The 25,858-nt window shown below is 35.2% G+C and overlaps 1 protein-coding gene across 3 annotated transcripts in view; it reads right to left on the bottom strand.

Moving 5' to 3' along the window:
- XPR1 (xenotropic and polytropic retrovirus receptor 1) overlaps positions 1-25,858 on the bottom strand; it is a 257,480-nt gene that overhangs the window by 175,952 nt on the left and 55,670 nt on the right. For all 3 annotated transcript variants that reach the window (XM_010375641.1, XM_010375642.2, XM_030935137.1), the window contains exon 2: positions 23,060-23,111. In XM_010375641.1, the coding sequence (XP_010373943.1) occupies positions 23,060-23,111 (52 nt within the window). The remainder of the gene's footprint in view (positions 1-23,059; positions 23,112-25,858) is intronic.

Here is a 25,858-nt window from a genome sequence, read left to right as displayed (position 1 = left end):
GCTGACATACTGTTATAATTGTTGTATTTTATTACTGTTAGTCTCTTATTGTGCCTAATTTATAAATTAAACTTTATCATATGTATGTATAAATGTATAGAAAAAATATTGTATATATAATTTGGTACTATCCACAGTTTTAGGCATCCACAGGGGGTCTTGAAATGTATCCCCCGCAGATAAGGGGGAACTACTGCATACAAAAGCAATACAGTGGAGACAGGATGGTCTTTTCAACAAATGGTGTTAGAACAACTGATGTGTATATAAAAAATGAACTTTGTTCCATGCCTCACACCACATACAAAAAATTAACTCAAAATGGACACAGACCTAAATGTAAAACCTAAAACTACAAAGCTTTTAGATGCAAACAGAGGAGAAAATCTTTGTGACCTTGAATTAGGCAAAGAATTATAAGATTTGACCAAAAGCATGATCCATAAAAGAACTGATAAATTGAACTACATCAAAATTCAAAAGTTCTACTTTTGAAAAATCTTTGCAAAATCTACATCTGATAAAGGTATTGTATCTAAAATACAAAAAGAACTCTCAAAACTCAAGAATAGGAGAAAAACCACCCAATTTTTTAAATAGGCAAAAGATTTGAATATTTTCCTAAAGATATACCAATGGCAAATAAACAATAGGAAAAGTCTCAATATCACTAGTCATTTGGAAAATGTAAATTAAAAGCCTAATGAGATAACACTACATTCCTATTCTAATGACTAAAATTAAATAGACTGACAATACCAAGTATTGGTGAAGACAGAAAAAAATGGAACATTCACACATTCCAAGTGAACGTAAAATTGTACTGCTACTTTGGAATCTCAAAATAATTAAGTTGACTGAAAGAAGCCAGACAAACGAGAGTACATACTGTATAAATATACATAAAACTTTGGAAAACGTAAACTGATAAACAATGAAAGAAAGTCAATCAGTGTTTGACTGAGAAGGGACAGAATGAGATGGGGATGGGAAGGAGAGATTACAAAAAGGCATGATGAAACTCTTGGGGATGATGGATATGTTCACTATCTTGAGTGTGGTTATGGTTTCGCCAGTGTATACAAATGTCATAACTTACCAAATTGCACACTTTAAATATATACAGTTTATTAAATGTTAATTATACTTCAAAAAAGCGGTTTAAAAAACTCACTAACCAGGAGAGATAAAAGCTGTTTTTCTTTAAAACTTGACATGCTTATGGCCAGGCACAGTGGCTCATGCCTGTAATCCCAGCACTTTGGGAGGCCGAAGAAGGTACATCACCTGAGGTCAGGAGTTTGAGACCAGCCTGGCCAACATGGTGAAACCCCGTCTCTAGTAAAACTACAAAAATCAGCCAGGTGTGGTGGTGAGTGCCTGTAAAACGAGCTACTCAGGAGACTGAGCCAGGGGAATTGCTTGACCCTGGGAGATGGAGGTTGCAGTGAGCCGAGATCATGCCACTGCACTCCAGCCTAGGAGACAGAGCGAGACTTGTCTCTGGAAAAAACAAAAACAAAAACAAAAAAACTTTACATGTTTATAAGACTACAACTATCTGAAGATAAAGATTTAAAAATTACCTTTTAAAAATGCAAATTAGACATTTCATTTTGGGGACAATTTTTGTTAAAAAACAATATTTAATTTTACAACATATAAAATTAAACATTACCTTTAGGAAAGAGTTTGTAATTTTAGTTGCATATTTCAAATAAAACATCCATAAAAATATTTAAGGAAAGTCATAGGCAGAGTCACATTTTCCTGTTCTTTTGAATATTTAGGGCTAAAAATAGAAGTCAGTTATGCCAGGAATATAGGTTAAAAAAAAAAATCACCTTGCAGTAAAATCTCCACTAAAAAATTTCAGAACTAAATCTTCCAGAAATGTAAATTTACTGATAAAATTTTTCCTGCCTTTTATTTATTGTGGTAAAATATATATAACATTAATTCTACCATTTTAACCAATATTAAGAGTACAATTCAATGGCATTAAGTACATTCATAATGTTGTGCAACCATCACCATTATTATCTCCAAAATTTTCATCACCTCAAACACACATAGTAAGGAATTACAAAGTGTTTATTAGACAAAACAAAAACAGGAAATTGAATATACTTCTTTAGATGCATTCTTGTAAATCACAGATGATATGAGAGTCAGATGCTACCATCCACAAAAACAATAGGCAAAAACCACTGGCTATTGATTACATCCACCTGAAAATTCTGAAAACTCCTATTTGTAACAGATGTTCAATTAAACTTCCTTTTACTTATTAATCTAAAAACAGTATCACGCAGCTAATTGAAAATCATATATCTATTTTTTCCAATTTTTTTACATTGGCCGAATATTGTGCCTAAATAGTCCATTCAGCTTTTCTAAATTCATTTGACCTAACTGTTTTATTTATATTTCTCACTAGGCGTTCTAAAAGACCTCAATAAGAAATGCTAATTAGAAATACTACTGCCATCATCCTCACATCACTACTTCAGCACCAATACCACTACCTCCAAAAAGACAAAAAGAAACCATGAGAAAAATTACCAATGGATATTAAAGATCTCCACAACCATAATCAAGACCCTGAAAGGTCTCTTACTAAGAAATAAAAGTTAAAATATTTATAACATATTTTGCACAAAAGATTAGGATTTATGTTTACAACAAACAACACTTTTCTTCTACCAAGGTGTTTCCAATAAACATTCTGTAGGTTTTCTGGAGAGCTGCAGTAAAAACAAGAAAAAGAAAACTAAAATCAGGAAGCACAATCATTCTAGGTTCACAACACACAACCTATAAACAGGAACAGGGGAGAATTAAGTCTGCCTATATTCCACAGCCCTATTCAGATAGTGTTACGTAGGTACTTTAAAAAGGTAGAATCTCTCAAGTCCAAAGGACACCAGGGACAGGTCTAACTTGAAAAACAATTCCACTATTAAAATTAAACTACTGCACATCATTATATTCATGTTCTCACTTATAAGTGGGAGCTAAATGATGAAAACACATGGATACATAGAGGGGAACAACACACACTGGGGCCTATCAGAGGATGGAGGGTAGGCAGAGGGAGAGGATCAGGAAAAATAACTAATGGGTACTAGGCTCGGTACCTGGTTGATGAAATAAATAATCTATACAACAAATCCCCGTGATGTAAACTTACCTATGTGACAAACCTGCACATGTAAGTTTGATTTAAATATCTATCCTGGCTTTCTCACCGTGTGACTATTCTTCCAACTACTATCAAGACAAAAATTCTATTCTGACAGTTATTTTTGTTGATTCTCCAAAATTAGAAATCTTAACTCTTAATACGAATAAGGATTTCTTTTTTAAAACACATATTTCTATAACTGATATTGACTTAAAAATTAGCTAGAAAAACATATGCCAAAAAGTCACTTTATAGGAAATACTGTTTTCAGCTTAAAGACATTCCATTTAAGAATGCTTCTGTGGGCCGGGTGCGGTGGCTCAAGCCTGTAATCCCAGCACTTTGGGAGGCCGAGACGGGCGGATCACGAGGTCAGGAGTTTGAGACCATCCTGGCTAACATGGTGAAACCCCGTCTCTACTAAAAAATACAAAAAAAAGCTAGCCGGGCGAGGTGGCTGGCGCCTGTAGTCCCAGCTACTCAGGAGGCTGAGGCAGGAGAATGGCGTAAACCCGGGAGGCGGAGCTTGCAGTAAGCTGAGATCCGGCCACTGCACTCCAGCCTGGGCGACAGAGCAAGACTCCGTCTCAAAAAAAAAAAAAAAAAGAATGTTTCTGTGGGGCCGGGCATGGTGGCTCACGCCTGTAATCCCAACACTTTGGGATGCCGAGGCGGGCAGATCACGAGGTCAGGAGTTCGAGACCAGCCTGGCCAACATGGTAAAACCCTGTCTCTACTAAAAATAAAAAACATAAAAAATAGCCAGGCATGGTGGCTCATGCCTGTAATCCCAGCTACTCAGGAGGCTGAGGCAGGAGAATTGCTTGAACCCAGAAGGCAGAGGTTGCAGTAAGCTGAGATCAAGACACTGCACTCCAGCCTGGGTGACAGAGTGAGACTCTGTCTTGGGGGGGAAAAAAAAAAGGCTTCTGTGCCCTAATAGATGTAGGTATTGTAAAACAGTGAATGTACTAAAAGCAATTAAAATGGTTAATTTTGTGTTATCTCATGTGAAAAAGATAATATTTCTATGCATATTCTGGGTCATACAGCTAATTAAAAATCATGCATCTATTTTTTCCAATATTCCTGAAGAAGGGAGCATATGTCTCTAATTGTTGCTGGCAGATACCTGGAAAACTCCAACATGAATAATGACACAGCCATGAGAATCATTTTAAAAAGTAGAGCTGGAAACTCAATGGTACCATACCTGAAGCCTGCATTCCTTAGACTTAATCAGTTCAAGACAGCACAAAGCCTATATTTTTATGGATACTTCTGAACCAGAACAAGGAATCCATGAAGGTCTCTAAATCCAGTCTGCATTAAACTAGTAACTCCAAATGTCAGAATACACTAGTCTACCAAATAAAGTCCAACTTTTTAAATTATTTAAGCCCTTTGGGAAGCTGGCTTTATCCATACAGCTAACTCTTCTCCAGTAATAACCCTCCATGCTTCATTTCAAGTGTTATACTAAATATTCCCTGAATGTCTTATAAATGTCCACTCTTCTGGTTTTGTCTTATGGCTTCTCTGTGCTTAGAAGGCCCTCTTCTAAGGCTATCTAAATGTTAACCGTGCTTCAAGATCCAGTTCAATTCCCTTTTTCTCCATTAGTCATTCTCTTACTACTACTTTTAGGAGGATTCTTTCATGGCCATTGTGAATAAGCTGCTTCTGAGGATATCTACATAATATATTGTGTTATTTTTGTATTGTTAAAAATTCTTCTTTGCTGTAAATTTATTAACCTAATTTTTTTTACCATGTCAAGAGTGAACCATATCATATTTTTCCTTAAGTGGAAATTATAGTCTTATAGAAAAATGACATATTGTTTGACTAACATACTAGAGGATCCCACATAGAAAAAATAGGAACGTGAAAATAATAAATCTTACAATGTAAGTTATCTTATTTTGATGTATCCTTTAAAATTAACTATCTCATTTTCTTGTTGTAATGGCCAAAAGATTCCTTTGTGAGGAACCTAATAAGAACATATTTTGGAACTGCACAGCAATTGTGGAACAAGAGGAAATTTTAAATATATTTAATCACACTACATTTCCAATACCTTGTTTCAGAGTATGTATAGACATCTCAACCTCACATAAAATTCATGTGCATTAGGGTATTTGCAAAATTAACTGCATGTGATAATATACCAATATAAATTCAATTTCCTTTTCCAATTTCACTGATTGTACCTCTTCTAGTAAACACATAGCTGGTCAATTTCTTATCAGGAAACACGAATTGGCACTCTGTTTCCAAGGTGATAAACAATCTTTCACCTTTCAACCTTCAACAAGAAAATGAAATTTTAATCAACACCGGTAGATCCCCCACCCCAACACCCTAATCCCAAAAAGTTATGCCTGTGGTTGCCAGGCCTAAGAGTATTACTCAAAGATTAAAATCATCACAGTTTATCTTTTCAGCTACAGTAGACACATTTTGTCAAATCCAAAGTGTACTTACTAAGAATTTAAGCTTTAAAGAATAAAGAATTGTATCCTTAAATATATATATACATTTATATTTATAAGTGTGTACATGCATGCATTTCTATTCCATGAAACAGAAAGCCTGAAACAGTGAATAACCCAGTAGCAATGATACTTCCAAAGCAGTGTCCAGTATGTGGCTTCTAAAAGGAAGTAAGATTCCATGATTATGACTGGGGGGAAAAAAAAAAAAACCCAACAGTCCCTGGAAAAATGGCTGATTGGAGGTCCCAGGCTGGAAATACATATGACAAGTCTGGAAAATTTTGTCATATCAAATAGAAAAGAAGTTATAATAGGATACTAGGATTCTATCAAAAGGAATGAGAAAACAAACTGAATAGGCTCCCATTGGCCAAAGATGGGAATTTAATCATTAATAGGGATAAAACTGCATTGTACCAAATATATTGAAATATACAAATTGAATAAGACACTTAAAACATTCCACTGGTCATCTTCGGAAAACGTTAGAAAATCAACATTATTTTGAAAAAGATAAACAAAGAGAAATAATTAAGCATTTATGTTCTCTTTCCTATACAATCTGTATGTAAGAATAACCAAATAATTGACAAAGGGAAGTTTCCCTTTATAGAAGAATTCTGGCTAATAAACACAGAAGCGTTAGGATATCACCATTTTGTAAACCTTAATGAATTAAAAGATCTAGGGTTAGGCAATGATCATCAGTAGTAACAAAACAGATAGTCTGATTATATATATATATATCCCTCCTGATAGAAATACACTCCAGCACCTATAAAGTGTTCTTGAGAAAAATACATATACACATTATATATAGTCAGAATGGAAACAAGCCTCTAGATTTAACTACAAATTTACAGTAAATAAAGAGAACAGAAACTATGCTAAGATGTACCACAGGAGTACAATCAGCAAAATCCAGACTCTAGGAGACAAAAACAAAAAAACCTGAATAAGCCAGTTTCTTCCATCAAAAAATAACAATAATAATAGCAAAACTGTAAAAAGACAAACAAAAAATTCAAGAAAAAAAAGAGATGGAGCAGAAACCTATAAATTAGCTCTAACAAACAGAATTTCCTGTAATAACAGAAATAATCTGTACTGTCCAGTATGGTAGCCCCTAACCTCACATTGCTACTGAGTACTCGATATATGGGTAGGGCAACTAATGACCAGATGATTTCATTTCAGTTTTAATCAATGTAAATAACTACATATGGCTAGTGCCTTCTGTACTGAATGGTGACATTATAGACCAATGAAAAATTAAGAGACCTACTAATCAATCACAATATATTGTATGATGAATCTTATTTGGGTCCCTATTCAAGCTAATAAATCTCAAAATACACATAAAACAATTAGGGGCCATGTAAAAAATCTGGGGGCATGGGGGGAGTCCTGCCCTTGTCCACCACTGCTGCCAGTAGCTGCGCCTGTCATCAGCATGACTGAGGATTGATCTGCCCTGCCTTCCATTGGTGCATTATGTGCATAATCAGGGGCCTGAGAAGAGGTCTGCCCTGCTTACCATGGCCAGCACCTGCACACATCATTCGGGCGCCTAAGAATTGGGAATGATCCACCCCAACTGATGCTGGCACCCACATGCATTATCCAGAGGCCTGCAGATAAGTCTGCTCTGCCCACTGCTGACATACATATATGATGTCCAGGAGCTGAAGACAAGCCAACTCCACCCACCACCACCACTGCTTTAGTCTGAGTGTGCCAACTACTGACCTGGGAATCAATCCACCCTGATCACTACTGCTGGCATCCATATATGCCATCCAGTGGCTTGGGAACTTGTCCACCTTGCCCAGTGCCACCACCACTGGTGCCCAAGGACTAGCTGGTCTAGTGTTTTCATCCCTAGCAAAGCCTCAAAACAGCCTTCACTAAAAAGCACAGTCTGAGCCAATGAGAAACTCATAGATACCACTGACACTGATTAAAGCTACATAAATAATTCAGAAACTACACTACTGCCCTACCCAGAATCAAAACCAAAGCAACCTACCCAACCAACACTATAGTTACGCCTATAGGAAAAAGTCTTTCTCCAGGAAAGTCAATACATAAAATTGGAAGAAGTGACTGTTACATCAGAGGTGCAGACATCAGCATAAGGATGCAAGAAACATGAAAAAGCAAGAAAATATGAAAGAAACACAAGTTCTCCAGTAAAAAAAAAATAAAAAAATAAAAAATCCCAAAAAAGAGAAATTTATTAAATGCCTGAAAAATAATTCAAAACAATATTAAAGAAACTCAACGAGACACAAGAGAACATAGATAAACAATATAAAGAAATCAGGAAAATAATTCATGATCAGAATGAGAAAGTAACAAAAAGATACCATTTTAAAAAATCAAACAAATCCTAGAACTGAAGAAGTCAATGAATGAAATGAAAGATACAATCGAGAGCTTCAACAATAGACTAGATCAAGCGGAAGAAAGGATTTCTGAACTTGAAGACAAATACTTTTCAATAACCCAGTCAGTCCAAAAAAAAAAGAAAGAAAGAATAAAAGAAACTAAAGAAAGCCTATGTGACATATGGGACACCATAAAGCAGACAAATATTCTAATTCTAGGAATCCCAGAAGGTGAAATGATGGATAAAGATATAAAAAGCCTATTTAACAAAATAACTGAAAACTCTCCAAGTCTTGCAAGAGATTTGGTTATCCAGATCCAGAATCTCAAGAATTTCCAAACAGATTCAACCCACAAAGGTCCTCCCCAAAGCATATTATAGTCAAACTATCAAAAGTCAAAGAGAGAATTCAAAAAACATAAAGAGAAAATTGTCAAGTCACATATACAGTAATTAACAGCAGACTAACAGTAGATTTCTCACTACAAACCTTACAGGTCAGAAGACAATGAGATGATATATTCAAAGTGCTGGAAGGAAAAAAAAATCCACCAGCCAAGAATACTATGCCCAACAAAGCTATCCTTAAAAAATGAAGGAGAATTTTTTTTTCCAAATGTGCAAAAACTGAGGGCATTCATTCATCACACCACTAAACCAGCCCTAAAAGAAATACTTAAGGGAATTCTACATCTGAAAGCTAAAAAATAATATCTACCATCATGAAAACACACTGAAGCATAAAATTCACTGGTACAGCAGATACACAAAAATGAGAAAGAAAATGGACACAAATGTTGTCATTACAGGAAACCACCAAACCACATGATAAACAAGAACAGAATAAAAAAGCAAAGGATGTATAAAATTAACAGAAAACAATGAACAAAATTACAGGAATAAGTCCTCAACTATCAATAATAACCTTGAATGTAAATGGATTAAATTCCCCACTTAAAAGATATATACTAGCTGAATGGATTTTGTAAACATGATTCACCTATATGCTGTCTACTAGAAACCCATTTCACCTGTAAAGACACATATAGACTCAAAGGGAAGGAAAAAGATATCTCATGCAAATGGAAACCAAAAGTGAGCAAGTCAGTATCAGATAAAACAAACTTTAAGTCAAAAACTGTAAAATGAGACAAAGGTCATTAAATAATGATTAAAAAAAAATTCAGCAAGAAGATACAACAATTCTAAATATATATGTACCAACACCAGAGCACCCAGATACTTAAGGGAAATGCTAGATCTAAAGAAAGAGATTCCAATACACTAATAGTTGGGAACTTCAACATACCACTCTCACCATTGGACCAATCATCTCGACAGAAAATAAACAAATAAACATCTTAACTGCACTTAAACTAGATAGACCCAACAGATACTTATAGAACATTTCACCCAACAGGTGCAGAATAAACATTCTTCTCATCAGCACATGGAACATTCGCTAAGACAGACTATATGTCAGGCCACAAAACAAATCTCAAAAATTTTTTAAAAGTCAAAATCATGTCAAGTAACTTCTCAGACCACAATGGAATAAAACTATAAATTAATAACAAGAAGAACTTTGGAATCTATGCAAATACATTAAAATTAGCAACATGCTACTCAATGACCAATGGGTCAATACAGAAATTAAAAAGAAAAATTTTAAATGTCTTAAAACAAATGAAAATAGAACCACAACATACCCAAACCTACAGGACACTGTTAAAACAGTGCTAAAAGGAAAGTTTATAGCAATAAACACCTACATCAAACAAGTAGGGGGATTTCAAATTATTTAATGATACACCTCAATGAACTAGAAAAACAAGAACAAGTCAAACCCAAATCAGTAGAAGAAAAGCAATAATAGGCCAGGTGCAGTGGCTCACGCCTGTAATTCCAGCGCTTTGGGAGGCTGAGGTGGGCAGATCACAAGGTCATGAAATCGAGACCATCCTGGTTAATACAGTGAAACCCCATTTCTACTAAAAACATAAAAAATTAAAACCCCGTCTCTACTAAAAATACAAAAAATTAGCCGGGCGTTGTGGCTGGCACCTGTAGTCCCAGCTACTCAGGAGGCTGAGGCAGGAGAATGGCATGAACCCAGGAGGCGGAGGTTGCAATGAGCCGAGACCGCACCACTGCACTCCTGCCAGGGTGACAGAGCGAGACTCTGTCTCAAAAAAAAAAAAAAAAAAAAAAAAAGCAATAATAAAGATCAGAGCAGAAATAAACAAAAAATAGAGACTAAAAAAATATACAAAGGATCAGCAAAATAAGTTTTTGAAAAAGTAAAATGGATAAACCACTAATAAGACTAACCAATAAAAAAAGAATACCCATATAAAATTAGAAAGAAAAAAGGAGACATTACAACTGATCCCACAGAAATACAAACTTATTAGAGACTATTATGAACAAATTAATGCTAATATTATAAACAAATTAATGCTAACAAATTTTAAAACCTGGAGAAAATGAATAAGTTCCTGAACAACCTACCAAGATTGAATCAGGAAGAAACAGAAAACCTGAACAGACCAATAACGAGTAGTAAGACTGAATCAGTAATAAAAAAAAGTCTCCCAACCAAGAAAATTCCAGGATCAGATGGCTTTACTGCTGAATCCTACCAAACTTGTAAAGAACTAACAACAGTTCTCCTCAAGCTATTCCAAAAAACTGGAGAGGAGAAAACTCTTCTTAACTCATTCTACAAGGCCAGCATTACTCCAGTAACAAAATCAGCCAGACACAACAAAAAAACTATAGGCCAGTATCTCTGACAAACAAACACAGAAGCAAAAATCCTCAACAAATTATTAACAAACAAGATCCATCAATACATCAAAAAGATAATACACCATGATCAAGTGGGATTTATCCCAGGGATGCAAGGATGGCTCAACATACACAAATCAATAAATATGAAATATCACATCAACAGAAAACAAAAACCATATGCTCATCTCAACAGACACACAAAAAAAGCATCTGATAAAATTCAATCTCCTCTCATGATAAAAACTCTCAATAAACTAGGCATAGAAAGAGCATATCTCAACATAAGAAAGGCCATATATCAGGAGGGATTGCATTGGGAGTTATACCTGATATAAATGACGAATTGATGGGTGCTGACAAGTTGATGGGTGCAGCACACCAACATGGCACAAGTATACATATGTAACAAACCTGCACGTTATGCACATGTACCCTAGAACTTAAAGTATAATAAAAAAAAAAATTTTAAAAATCCCTAAGATTTGTTTTTAAATATAAAGAAAACCGTTAAATAATTCTTTCCTAGTATTCTGTGCTGTCCCATAGAGGACCTGATTAGAAGGTTTCAGAGAGAAACAGTATAGTAAAATTAAGAATGAAGGTAGATTTTACTTAATAAGCTAATTTCTTGTAGTCTGTATTACTGCAACAATAAAATATATATAAAGTTAAAAAAAAAAAAAAAAAGAAAGGCCATCTATGACAAAGCCACAGCTAACATCATACTGAAGGTGGAAAGGTGAAAGCCTTTCTTATAAGAACTGCCCACTTTCATCATTCTTATTCAACATAGTACTGAAATTCCTAGCCAGAGCAATCAGGCAAGAGAAAGAAATAAAAAGGAATCCAAATTGGAAAAGAGAAAGTCAAGGTGTCCTGCTTTATAGATGACATGATCTTAGATATAGAAAAACCTAAAGATGTCACCAAAAAAACCTCTTAGAACCGATAAATTCTGTAAAGCTGTAGGATACAAAATTAGCATATGAAAAATCAGTAGCATTTCTATATACCAATAATGAACTGAAAAGAAAGCAATCTCATTTACAATAGCTACATATATATACATATACATACATACGTATATATATACACACACACACACACACCCAGGAATAAATTTAACCAAGGAGGCAAAAGGCCTCTACAATAAGAACTAAACAACACCAATGAAAGAAAGTGAAGACAACACAAACAGAAAGATATCCCATGCTCATGGGTCAGAAGAATTAATAGCATTAAAATGACCATACTACCCAAAGCAATCTACAGATTCAATACAATCCCTATCAAAATGCAATGATATTCTTCACATAAATAGAAAAAAAAATCCCAAAATTTGCATGGAATCACAAAAGACTCCGAATAACCAAAGCAATCCCAAGCAAAAAGAACAAAGCTGAAGGCATCACACTACCTGACTTCAAAGTATACTACAAAGCTATAGTAACCAAAATAGCAAGATATTGGACTAAACACATATACATAGGCCAGTGGAACAGAATAAAGAATCCAAAAATAAACCCACATATTTACAGAAAACTGACTTTCAACAAAGGCTCCAGAACATACACTGGAGAAAGAACAACCTCTTCAAAAAACAGTGCTGGGAAAACTGGATATCCACATGCAGAAGAATGAAACTAGATCCTCCTCTCTTACCACATACAAAAATCAACTCAAAATGGATAGAAGACTTAAATGTAAGACCTGAAACTATAAAACTACCAGAAGAAAACAAAGGGATATGCTTCAGAACATTGGTCTGAGAAAACATTTCACGGGTAAGACTTCAAAAGTGCAGGCAACAAAAGTAAAACACACACACACACACATACACACACACAAATGGGACTATATTAAACTACAAGCCTTCTGCACAGCGAAGGAAACAATCAACAGAGTGAAGAGAGCACCTGCAGAGTGGGAGAAAATATCTGCTAACTATTCATCTGAAAAGCAACTAGTATCCAGAATACACAAGGAACTCAAACAACTCAATGATGAAAAAACAAATAATCCCATTAAAAAGTGGGCAAAGGATTTGAATGGACAGTTCTCAAAAGATGACATACAAATGGCCAACAGGTATATGAAAAAAGTACTCAATATCACTAATCATCAGGGATATGCAAATCAAAACCACAATGAGATATCAACTTACCCCAGTTAGAATAACTATTATCAAAAAGATAAAAAATAACAAATACTGCTGAAGATGCAGAGAAAAGGGGACTCTTATTCACTCTTCGTGGGAATGTAAATTACTACAGCCACTGTGAACGACAGATTGGAGGTTTCTTAAAAAAACTAAAAATAGAATGACCACTTAATCCACCAATCCAAAGAAAATAAAATTAGTATATCAAAGGGATATCAGCACCAACATGCATATTGCAGCACTATTCACAATAGCCAAGATATGGAATCAACAGATGAATGGATAAAGAAAACATGGTGTGTGTGTGTGTGTGTGTGTGTGTGTGTGTGTGTGCGCGCGCGCACACACACAACAATCAAGAGTGGGGTGAAACACAATTAGCCCTTTCACTGATAATGGTTAAAGTTCAATTATTGAAAAGTGGGGTTGTTTATACACCCTCACTACTTGTGTATGTCTTTAAAAGTTCCACAATCAAAAAAAATTGGGATGGGGGAGGGGAAAATACATTGCTCCTGTGTACTAAAAACAGATCTGTGGTCCTTGTTTCCCCCAGGAAGAATACTGGAAATAAAGATAAATTTGAGATATAACTTGGGATATTTTGCATGTAACTATCACTAGAGGCAGATAAATGGTCCTTTACTATATTTTATACACTCAAGTCTGACTAATATCTATTGGCCAGTTTTTCACTTTCTGGAATTATACCTGAATTTTTCTTTGATACCATTTGACTGCTCCTTTCAAAATACAGCAGGTAGAAACACTTGAAGCAAATGCCTCATTTGGACTTCAAGCTCTAGTTCACAATTTGAAGAACATTAAAATGTATTTTTTAAATGTAAATGCATGAATATAGTAGGCTGAGAATGGCAGCTCATGCCTATAATCCCAGCATTTTGGGAGGCCAAGGCGAGAGGATCACTTGAGCCCAGGAGCTCAAGATCAGTCTGGGCAACATAGCAATACCATGTCTCTACAAAAAAATTTCTTAAATTATCCAGGCACAGTGGCGTGTGCCTGTAGTCCTAGCTATTTGGGAGACTGAGGTGGGACAGTCTCCTGAGCTCAGGAGTTTGAGGCTGCAGTGGGCTATGAGTGTGCCACTGCACTACAGCCTGGATGACAGAGTAAGATCCTGTCTCTAAAACAACAACTAAAAAAAATTTTTTTAAGAATATGGTAGGCACAAAAGTGTCCCTTCCCCTCCACCAAAAAAAGATATCTATATCAAATCCCTAGAATCTGTGATGTGATCTTATTGGGAAAAAGAGTCTTTGTAATGTAATTATAGATCTTGAGATGACATCATCCTGGATTGTTCAGGCAGACCTTAAATCCAATGACAAATGTCCTCAGATACCCAGAGGACAGACAAAGGATAAGGTAAAGAGGCATGAATTGGAGTGGCCACAAGCCAAGAAAGCCAGCAATAACCAGAAGCTGGAAGAGGCAAAAAACGGATTCTCCCCCAGAATTCCAGAAGGAAGGTAGCCCTGCAGACACCTTGATTTCAGACTTCTGGCCTCCAAAACTGTGAGAGAATAAATGTCTGTCATTTTAAGCCACCAAGTTTGTGGTTATTACAGCAACTGAAGGAAACTAATACAAGAGATTATCTACTTTTCCAATTATTGACTTCCTCTTTTTTCTTCATACTGCCTCAGATAACCGAAGTTGATGCTACTCTAAATGATTTTTAGAGCATCTCTTCCATTTCAATGGCAGGAATTTTTCTTTTATTCAATGATACCTAGTACTGGAAAACCACTACTCTCTGATCACAACTTCATATGCTTCTTTCTAGTTTTCTCATTGTTTTTTTACTAAACACCTTAGGTGGTCTTGCCTAAAGAAAATGAAAAGAACTCGAGGAATTTCCCTTACTTTGAACTCTGCCAACTTTAAACTTTAACAATTGCTCCAGCTTTCTAATGTCTACTTCAGGAAATTCTATCTGAAATCATCATATCCATCTGCTGTTATCTTTTCCTCTACAGTGTAGAGTCTACATTTTTAATTCCCAGATCTTTATTGTTCCATGATTTAATGTTTTATCATTATCTCTTCCCTATTTCATGACCTTCTCTCAAATTTGGTAATAAAAAAGAAATGACACTGTGTGATAACTAAAACGGTGACTTTATATATTAGTGACTTTTACAGGTGATGAAATACTTTAAACACTAAAGATGCATTAAATACAGTGTCACGAAGAAAGGATTATAAATCTGTGTTCACAACACTTCTTCATCGCTTCCAGCTTCCTACCTATATGCTACTAAAAACTGTATTTGTTTTCATAACATAATTTTACTATTTATATCATTATCTAATGTCATAACAATGGGCATTAAATTAGATCTAATTCTCTTTCTGTGAAAAAGTAGATATTTCTTCAAATCAAATAGCAATGCTACCTGTTCTTCAGAAGTACATCTTGCCTATTAGCGAACTAGACTGAGGTTACTGACATCTTTATAGAATATACGAGTCCATTTTTGAAGTTAATAGTTCTTGTTATCTACAAGTTGTCATTGCCATAACACAAATGAACACGCAAATCATTTTCCAATGTAAACATGAAACAAATCATCAATAAGGCACATCCTTCAGAAGTAACTCCATTACATGACTTTTGAGTATCAATCAGGTCTTTTCATCCTTTCTAAAGGGAGTTAATGAAGAATAAAATATATCATTCTTAAAGAGATGGCAATTATTTTGTTGGCTTGCCTATTGTCTCAACCTCCAATCTTAGCCATCTGTATTTCTTTATGGCTCTCACAACAAGGCTCAGTGCCTACAGACAGATTACCATTTCATTCTTGGGGTTAACCTCATTACTAGTCCCTTGTATAGTCTTCTCATGCAACATTAACTCACTTCGAGCAGAGACAATAAATGACTAGGATACCTCACTGACAAAACAACATTAACAGAAAAATAGAACTTAGAAAAGCTACTCTCCTGCCTTTGCCCAACTGAAAATGTAGCAGATTAAATATGGCTCTGCCTATTATAAACACCGAATTGTTTTACACCTAGGTCAGAAAAGTCATGTAAATAATTTTTTTCAAGATAAATATGCAGGATAACAAACTGGAAACTGGGGGGGGGGGGACAAGATTTAAAAAAACATGAAAAAGTAATGTTATATAAATGCACATATTTGACAGTAATCCTATAAATGCGAAAACTACTTCATGAATTTTAGAAATGCAATTCAGTCTTCCATTCTCCAGAACTAAAAAGCAAGCTCACATCTGTTAAAACAACAAAGATCTGGGGACAGGGGTGACATGGAAGAAGATGCTTGAAGTGGACCCTGTCCATCGAAGCGTATAATAAGAATGAATAATTTACAAGCACACTTTCATCTTCAATGTCACTAAGAACTGAATTCTAAGGAGCTTAGGGAGACTGTAACACATCTGCTAACCAAATAAAATAAGCAGAGAGAACCTAAGCCAAAATTTCTAACAAAACCTGTTCACAAGACTGGGGAGGGAACATGGAGACTAAAGAAGAAATGGCAGAAAAACAGAGACTAGTGTGGTGGCCAGTTACTTATGTCCTTTTCTCTATTTATTTATCCAATTTCACAAAGTCAGATAGCTGTATTCAGCTAACTGACTCAGAGATGAATTAAGCTAACATTAGCTATGTATACTCTCCATCAAAAGGAATGTATTATAAGATAAAAACAGAAACAAAATATAAAAGGAAAATTATCAATCAAAAGGTCTATTTTAATTTAGTCTAAAAAATACATTCCACTGAGTAGATAAATATTAAAAAATCCTCTAACAACCTACATATGGTCTTTCAAATCTATGCCAATTTCATGTATCTTTTTTTTTTTTTTTTTTTTTTTTTTTGGAGACAGAGTCTCGCTCTGTCACCCAGGCTGGAGTGCAGTGGCCGGATCTCAACTCACTGCAAGTTCTGCCTCCCGGGTTCAGGCCATTCTCCTGCCTCAGCCTCCCGAGTAGCTGGGACTACAGGCGCCTGCCACCTCGCCTGGCTAGTTTTTTGTATTTTTTAGTAGAGACGGGGTTTCACCGTGTTAGTCAGGATGGTCTCGATCTCCTGACCTCGTGATCCGCCCGTCTCGGCCTCCCAAAGTGCTGGGATTACAGGCTTGAGCCACCGTGCCCGGCCCTTCATGTATCTTTGAAAGGAGGCATACTAAACATAAAAACTTTAGAAACGGTTTAATTAGTGTTTTAACAAAATACTCTCAATACTTCATAAAATATAGTTTCTCAGCAATAAAACATGATGCCACAAAAACAAAAAACCTTTAAAATTATGAACTCGTATCATCTGCTCCTCTACTAATTTTAAAAAAATACCGTATGTGTCATCTCAGACTACACCTTATGAAATCAAAATGCCAGTACTGTAAAACAACAACTAATAATAATATGTTTGGTCATCTAACCAGCAGGTAAAATTCTGCATCTAAACATAATAGATCAAGAGAATTTGAAAAATTTTTAAAACACACACACACATAGAGAAGCAAAGCTAGGTTAATTTACTCCTTTTTTCATAAACAGTACGTTGGCTTCAAGGAATTGAAGAAAAGGATTCACTTTTATTCCTACTCAATGATGTGTCCAGTAAATATGTAAACTACGTGCCTATTTCAGATACTAGATGTAAAAATTTTAAAAAGTCATAATCACTAGTCACAAGAGACTTACATTCCAGAAAGAGAATTAATCAATTTTTTAAAACAAGATATCAGAAAGTAACAAATGCTATGCAAACAAATAAAGTAGAGTGATGCAATATAAAGTGACTAAGTGGCTACATCAGACCGCAAGAGGAAGCCTGGCCTGATTTAGGTAAAGAAAGAAAGGAGCCTAGGAAAAAACAGCGGAAATGTAGAAGGTGAGATCACAGACATTAATGATTTAGGACCAGATTATTTAGGGATTGTAGGTCACAGTAACACATTTTTACATTACATCCTTGGATTATAAGAAGCAGCCTTTGAAAACTCACTGTCATGCTCTTTGTAAAACTATTGTTGGAGATACTATTCAACACACAAACAAAAGACTCTCCATGAGAGTCCAAGGAAGAATTTCCTCTCAAATTTCATGTTCAGTAAAAGCTACGTTTTTTGAGGAATTGGTGTAAATTCACCTTATATCAATTTTGAAATAATATCTTATTCTATCCTCTGAAAATTCAGAGTTGAATTTACATTGTGTCAATTGTACAAAATCTTATGGTATCTATTTTATTTAAATACACTTTTTTTTTTTAGACAGAGCAGAGTCTCACTCTTTCGCCCAGGCTGGAGTGCAGTGACACGATTTCAGCTCACCGCAACCTCCATCTCCCAGGTTCAAGCAATTCCCATTGCTTAGCCTCCAGAGCAACTGGGACTACAGGCATGCGCCACCACACCCAGCTAATTTTTATATTTTTAGTAGAGTCACGATTTCACCATACTGTCCAGGCTGGTCTCGAACTCCTGACCTCAAGTAGTCAGGAGACTACTTCAGGAGGCCTCCCAAAGTTCTGGGATTACAGGTGTGAACCATTGCAACTGGCCAAATAAACTTTTAACCTTAGAATAGTTTTAGACTTACAGAAAAGGTGCAAAGATAGTACAGAGAGTTCCAATATTCCCTCAACTCAGCTGCCCCTCTATCATTAACATCTTACATAAATATGGTACATCTGTCGTAATCAATGAATCAATAATGATATATTATTATTAACTAAAATCCATACATTACCCAGATTTCTCTAGTTTATGCCTGATGTTCTTTTTCTGTTCCAGAATCCTCATGGTATCTATTCTATTAAATTTACTCTAGTTTTACTCTCACTATTCTATCTTCATTTTCCCCTTATTCTAAATTCTGTAACTATTGCTATCTAATATGTGCTATCTTATTCTATAAACCTTCCCCAATATTTCTGGGAACTATATGGAGTAATAAAAAAATGAGGAGAGAAATTTATTGAAAGATAAAATTTGCTTTATTCTAACAAGTTAAATAGCCTAGTATTTTTCAAAGTAATGTTTTTAAAAATTCTTAAATCTTTTAAAAATAGAGACACAAGAAAATGTCCAATTAAAATTATATTCAAATATATCATTTGGAGAAAAATGCAGTCATTTTTTAAAAAGTCTTTTTATATTAGTTTAATCTCCAGAATTCTCTTTTGTTGTCAAATAGAGCAATAATAATCCCAACTGTCATTATTGAGTCATGCAACCTTAAAGTGGTCTCAGAATACACAAATCTAAAATAAAGGTTAAGCAAAAATGATCTTTTAATGTCCCTTTCCATTAGAAATATCAATTTCTTAGTTTCGTTACCTAGATTGACTATCGGATTCTCATATTTTTCCATCACAAATAAAGAGTAGAAAACATTGATACTTTTAAGCAAAAAATACATTTAAAAAGAATATGACAAAATAAAGTTTGAAGCTTTTCTTGAAATTAATTCAGAGGAAAAACTAAAATAGATTAATCAAATACAGCACATAATTTATATATATCTCTAATTTCAAAAGTATCCTGGGAAAGAGGGAAGACAGACAGTTAAAAAAAAAAATAAAGATGTAAGGATGTGAGCATTTACCCAAGTAGATTAATTCCATAAAATTACTGAGACAGCAAACTGGGAGTAGGGAGCATGAGAAAAGGTAAAAGACATTTCAATTTATATTTTCCACAGTTCTAGATCACTGAAAACTTGACACTTACAATGTCAAATGGGTACTATATGTAAGAATTGTTATACTTAATCTATAAAGGTAAAAAATTATCTTGCCTCAGAACAACTCTGATTATTAAGGTATAATTGATTGACACACTGATGGGAAACCTCCAGTTTGCAGTTTAATTTGTTACGAATATCAAGAGGTAGTATACTCACTGACATCAGGAATTTAAAAACCTCACAATTCTAGTCACTTTAATCCCCTAATCTACTGCCATGTATTCTATATTTACAAGTCTTTCTGCAGAAAAGGATAACAAAATAGTAAAAATTTAAACATGCCATTATTTAAAAAATCAATAGGTTGGGCACAGTGGCTCATGACTGTAATCCTAGCACTTGGGAGGCCAAGGTGGGTGGATCACTTGAGTCAGGAGTTCGAGACCAGCCTGGCCAACATGGCAAAACCGGCCAGGCAGGTCAACATGGCAAAACTCCATCTCTACTAAAAATACGAAAATTAGCTGGGCATGGTGGCAGGCGTCTATAATCCCAGCCACACAGGAGGCTGAGGCAGGAGAATCACTTGAACCCCCAGGAGGCGGAGGTTGCAGTGAGCCGAGATCACGCCACTGCACGCCAGCCTGGGTGACAGAGCAAGGCCCTGTCTCAAAAAAAAAAAAAAAGAAAGAAAAGAAAAATTAATAACATACTGTATAATCTGTAACACAGAATTCTAAGTCAATATCTCAGTCATATATTTCCAATGTAAATGGTTACACAAAAATACCAGCGATTACATAGAAGAGTAGGTAATGAAATGTATCAGAAATACCAGTGATTACATAGAAGAGTAGGTAATGATATATATCAGAAATATATCAGAAATACCAGTGATTACATAGAAGAGTAGATAATGAAATGTATCAGAAATATATCTGAAATATATATTTACATATAAATTGATAAGGAATACCTGAGAGTAAGTCCTTATCTATATTATTTCAGAATATTAGCACTTCCTAGTTATAATCATAAAACATTTATTTTAAATAGAGATTTTTTTGGAATGTATAACTGATTCATGAAATTCACTCTCAAAGGACAAAACAAAATAGGAATTTGAATGTGTGTGTTTGAGTAACAGAGAGCAAATTAAAGTAAAATAATTTCTCAATACACTGAAATTGTTATGTTGACTTGCTTTTGAGAAAAAGCCTATTTTATCAATGAAGTTAAGGTAGCACCCTGAAATGTCCTACTAAGAAGAAAGCAATAATTCACTATAAAACTATAGTTGTATAGTATGTTTACATGAAAGTATAAAGAAAGAATGTGTGCAGATGTTTTTCTTGTGAAAGTAGTACATGTTCCTACACTACTTCCCCTATAACATGGTCCAAAGAAGTTAATGTCTCTGGACAATGAGAGAAAGAAAAGGCTCTTAACTATAAATGTTTGTCATTTTGAGCATACTTTCACAAAATTCAGTTTTTCTCTAATAACAGCTGAAAGAAAATTTAAAAATACTAGAAACATGCTCCAGCCTAAAAGGAATGAATAAATATCATCACCATTTTCAATATATCTCAGAGTATCTTTGTTGCAAACAGAATAGTAAAATAAGTGAACCAATATTAAAGCACATTACACAGGGTTAGGAATCAGTTCAGCTTCTATGGAATTTCATTTTTCTTATATTTTTAAAATAGGTAAAGGAGGTATTCTTTATAAGAGATAACTAAATAAAAAACTAAACATATTGATAAACCTTAAGTGTCCTGAGTTAAATATTAGAGAAGTATATATATTATAGTCTAAAATTCAGTGACATGAAACTAAATGCCAATTCCTGACTTAATATAAGAGAAAAGATTTTTACATGTTCAGAGGAAATATGTTTTTAATTCAGAATGGTTTGAGATGAAAGATGGATATTTCTATATGACTGATGAAATGATACTTTTCACTATAAATCTACACTTTCATTAAACAACTTCACTATCTGTTGTCATAAGAACAAGTCTCTAACAGCTTGTCACTAGAATAACTTCACAGATTTGGTGTCTTATAAAGATATTATTCTCTACATCCAACTTAGAATATTCTCGATACATATTTTTTCGCACTCAACTCTCATTTTAAAAACCTGATGTGGAATTTTAAAAGAATAAACTAGTTCAACCATTGTGGAAAACAGTGTAGCGATTCCTCAAGGATCTAGAACTAGAAATACCATTTGACCCAGTCATCCCACTACTGGGGATATACCCAAAGGATTATAAGTCATGCTGCTATAAAGACACATGCACACATATGTTTACTGTGGCACTATTCACAATAGCAAAGACTTGAAACCAACCCACATGCCCATCAATGATAGACTGAATTAAGAAAATGTGGCACATATGCACCATGGAATACTATGCAGCCATAAAAAAAGGATGAGTTCGTGTCCTTTGTAGGGACATGGATGCAGCTGGAAACCATCATTCTCAGCAAACTATCCCAAGAACAGAAAACCAAATTCCGCATGTTCTCACTCATAGGTGGGAATTGAACAATGAGATCACTTGGACACAGGAAGGGGATCATCACACACCGGGTCCTATTGTGGGGGGCGTGGGGGAGGGAGGAGGGATAGCATTAGGAGAGAAACCTAATGTAAATGACGAGTTAATGGGTGCAGCACACCAACATGGCACATGTATACACATGTAACAAACCTGCACGTTGTGCACATGTACCCTAGAACTTAAAGTAAAATTAAAAAAAAAAAGAATATCCAGCCTCAGAAGGAACATTCTCCCTCAAGAACAGTTGTTGAATTAGCTCCTATTTACTGACATGAGAACATGTACACATGTATACATAAACATGCTTACACACACACACACACACACACACATATCCATTGTAAACATTCTCCATTGTTTTACTGGTCCCACTCTAAAGGCATGACATAAATAGAAAGGAAAAGCTGTGTTGTGCAAATTATGGACGAAGGAAGGAGGGGGAGGGGAGGGGAAGTAAGGAATCATTACAGAGAAAAACTTCTTACTAAACCAATATATATGATACACAGTCCTAAGGTGACATAAGGACATAGTAAAAGATCTGTCATAGGGTAAAGGTGAGCTAGACAAGAGAAAAATTTAGAATAAAATAGAAAATAATCATAATATATATTATTAAAAGGAAAAAAAGACCTATATAATAGGACAGTTTTAGTGTTATATTAGTTTTATACTCTGCAGTACAAAATATCTTTCCTTAAAAAGAGGTTTTCTGTGATTAAACTTAAGGGTTAATTCATCTTACCTTCCACAGAAGGTGCCTGGTCCTGAGCTGAATACAGCATATCCTTGAAAGCCTATTAGAAAGAAAGAAAAACAATATATGAAATCATGAGTAAGCTTTATACTGAAAGTATCTGAAGCTAAATAGTTCTTTTTCAATATTCAGTGAACACACATAGTTCCCTAAATTGATAAACACTTCAATTAACATTTATAAACTAAAATCCAAACATTATACCTTCACATCAGTCCAGTATTGTCCAATTTTTAGGATAAGGGCTAACTTGTATACTTTAAAATTAAGGAACAGCTGGAAAAGGATGAAAAATCACCTGAGAGATTATAAACTCTCTTGACTAAGAAAAAAACACTGAAGAAAACAGAACAAAAGTCCTAGAGAAAAAAACTAGAAGACTGCATAAGAAACTATCAAGAACTGGATATAAGTATCTTTTTAAAATTGTAGTAAGGTATATGTAACATAAAACTCACCATCTTAACCATATTTAAATGTACAGTTCAATAGTGTTAAGTACATTCACACTGTTGTACAACCATTCTCCAGAACTCTTTTTATCTTCAATACTTTTTTTAATGAAATTTTATTTTTTATAGCCGGGCATGGTGATGCACACCTGTAATCCTAGCTACTCAGGAGGCTGAGGTGGGAGGATCGCTTGAACCCAGGAGGCGGAAGTTGCAGTAAGTCAAGACTGTGCTACCACACCCCAGCCTGGGAGACAGACTGTGCTACCACACCGCAGTCTGGGAGACAGAGACAGAGTGTGCTACCACACCCCAACCTGGGAGACAGGTTAAAATGATGTTCATTTTAGTGATCAGATCAGGGTAATTAGGATATCCATCATGTAAAACATCTATAGTTTTTTTGTATTGAGAACATTCAATATCCTCCTTCTAGCTATTTGAAACTATATACTACTGTTAACTACAGTCATCCTACAGTGGTACAGAACACTAGAATTTATTCCTATCTAGCTGTGTAATTCTGTATCCTTTAACAAATCTCTTCCTATCCTCCCCCCTCCCCTCTTCCCTTCCCAGCCTCTAGTATCCTCTGCACTACTTTTTATTTATATGAGATCAACTATTCTTAGGTTCCACATATGAGTGAGAACATGTGGTGTTTAACTTTCTGTTCCTGGCTTATTTCATTTAACCTAATGTCTTCTAGTTCCATTCATGTTGTCACAAATAATAGAATTGCATTCTTTTTATACCGAATAATGTTCCTTTGTGTATATACACCACATCTTTAGCCATTCATCTGTTGTTGGACACTTAGGTTGATTCCCTATCTTGGCTATTGGCTAGTGTTGCAATAAACATGGGGTACAGATTTCTCTTTGGTTTACTGACTTCCTTTCCTTTGAATAAATGCCCAGTAGTGGCACTGCTGAATCATATCGTATTAATAGTTCTATTTGGGCTGGGCACAGTGCTCACACGTCTGCAATTCCAGCACTTCAGGAGGCCGAGGGGGGCAGATCACGAAGTCAAGAGATCGAGATCATCCTGGCCAACATGGTGAAACCTCGTCTCTACTAAAAATACAAAAATTAGCTGGACGTGGTGGCACGTGCCTGTAGTCCCAGCTACTCAGGAGGCTGAGGCAGGAGAATTGCTCAAACCCGGGAGGCAGAGGTTGCAGTGACCCGAGATCACACCATTGCACTCCAGCCTGGCAACAGAGCGAGACTCCATCTAAAAAAAAAAAGTTCTATTTGTAGTTATTTGAGGAATCTCCATACTGTTCTCCATAGCAGCTGTACTAGTTTACATTCCTACCAACAGAGTATAAAACTTATTTTTTCTCTGCATCCTTACTAGCATTTTTATTGCTTTTTTGTTTTGTTTTGTTTTTTGTCATTTTGATAACAGCCTAACTGGGGTGAGATGATACCTCACTGTGGTTATGATTTGCATTTCTTTGATGAAGAGTGATGTTAAGCATGTTCTTCATTTATTTGTTAGCCACTTGTACATCTTCTTTTGAGAAATGTCTGCTCAGATCACTTGCCCATTTTTAAATCAATTTTTTTTTTTTTTGCTGTTAAGATGTTTGAATTCCTTGTATATTCCAGATATTAATCCCCTGTAGTGTGAGTAGTGCGCAAATATTTTCTCTTATTTTATAGGTTATTTTTTCACTCTGTTGTTTCCTTTGCTGTCCAGGAGCTTTGTAGTTTGACATAAACCCATTTTTTTTTTTTGTTTTTGTTTTTGTTGCCTGTGATTTTAAGCTCTTACTCATGAAATCTTTTCCCAGACCAATGTCCTAAAGCATTTTTCAGTGGTGATCTGGAAAGTCTTCCCTAAGGTTTAGGACTATAAAGATAATATCGGTTTATAGTTTGCCTTCCCCCCCCCCCCAAAACCACACTCTAGATTAGCTAACAACCGTATTTAGGTAATTTGGATGGCTGCAGTTTAATCTCTCAATAAGTCATTGGGGAACAGGAACAAGAAATATTTCTCTATATCTATCAAAATGGTAAAATCAATTCAGTGGATGAGGATATCCACAGTTTCAAAGCTTCAAATACCATCTAAACACTGGTGATGCCCATATTGGCCTACAGCAGGATTCCTCAAACATAGTAATATTAGCATTTTGGGCCAGATAATTCTTTGTTGCGGGGGCTGCTCTGTGCATTACAGAATTTTTAGTAGCCTTCCTGGCATCCAGAGACCCATTAGATAACAGTACCAATCCCCACCCTCCAGCTGTGAAAACTAAACATTGCCGAATGTCCCTTGAAGTCAAAAACGTCCTTCCCCAGAACCAGCACAAATATTC

Source organism: Rhinopithecus roxellana, chromosome 8 (genome assembly GCF_007565055.1).
Source record: "Rhinopithecus roxellana isolate Shanxi Qingling chromosome 8, ASM756505v1, whole genome shotgun sequence".
In the NCBI taxonomy this organism is placed as follows: Eukaryota; Metazoa; Chordata; class Mammalia; order Primates; family Cercopithecidae; genus Rhinopithecus; species Rhinopithecus roxellana.
Note: the sequence above shows the minus strand (reverse complement) of the source record. Positions and strands in the feature narration are given on the sequence as shown.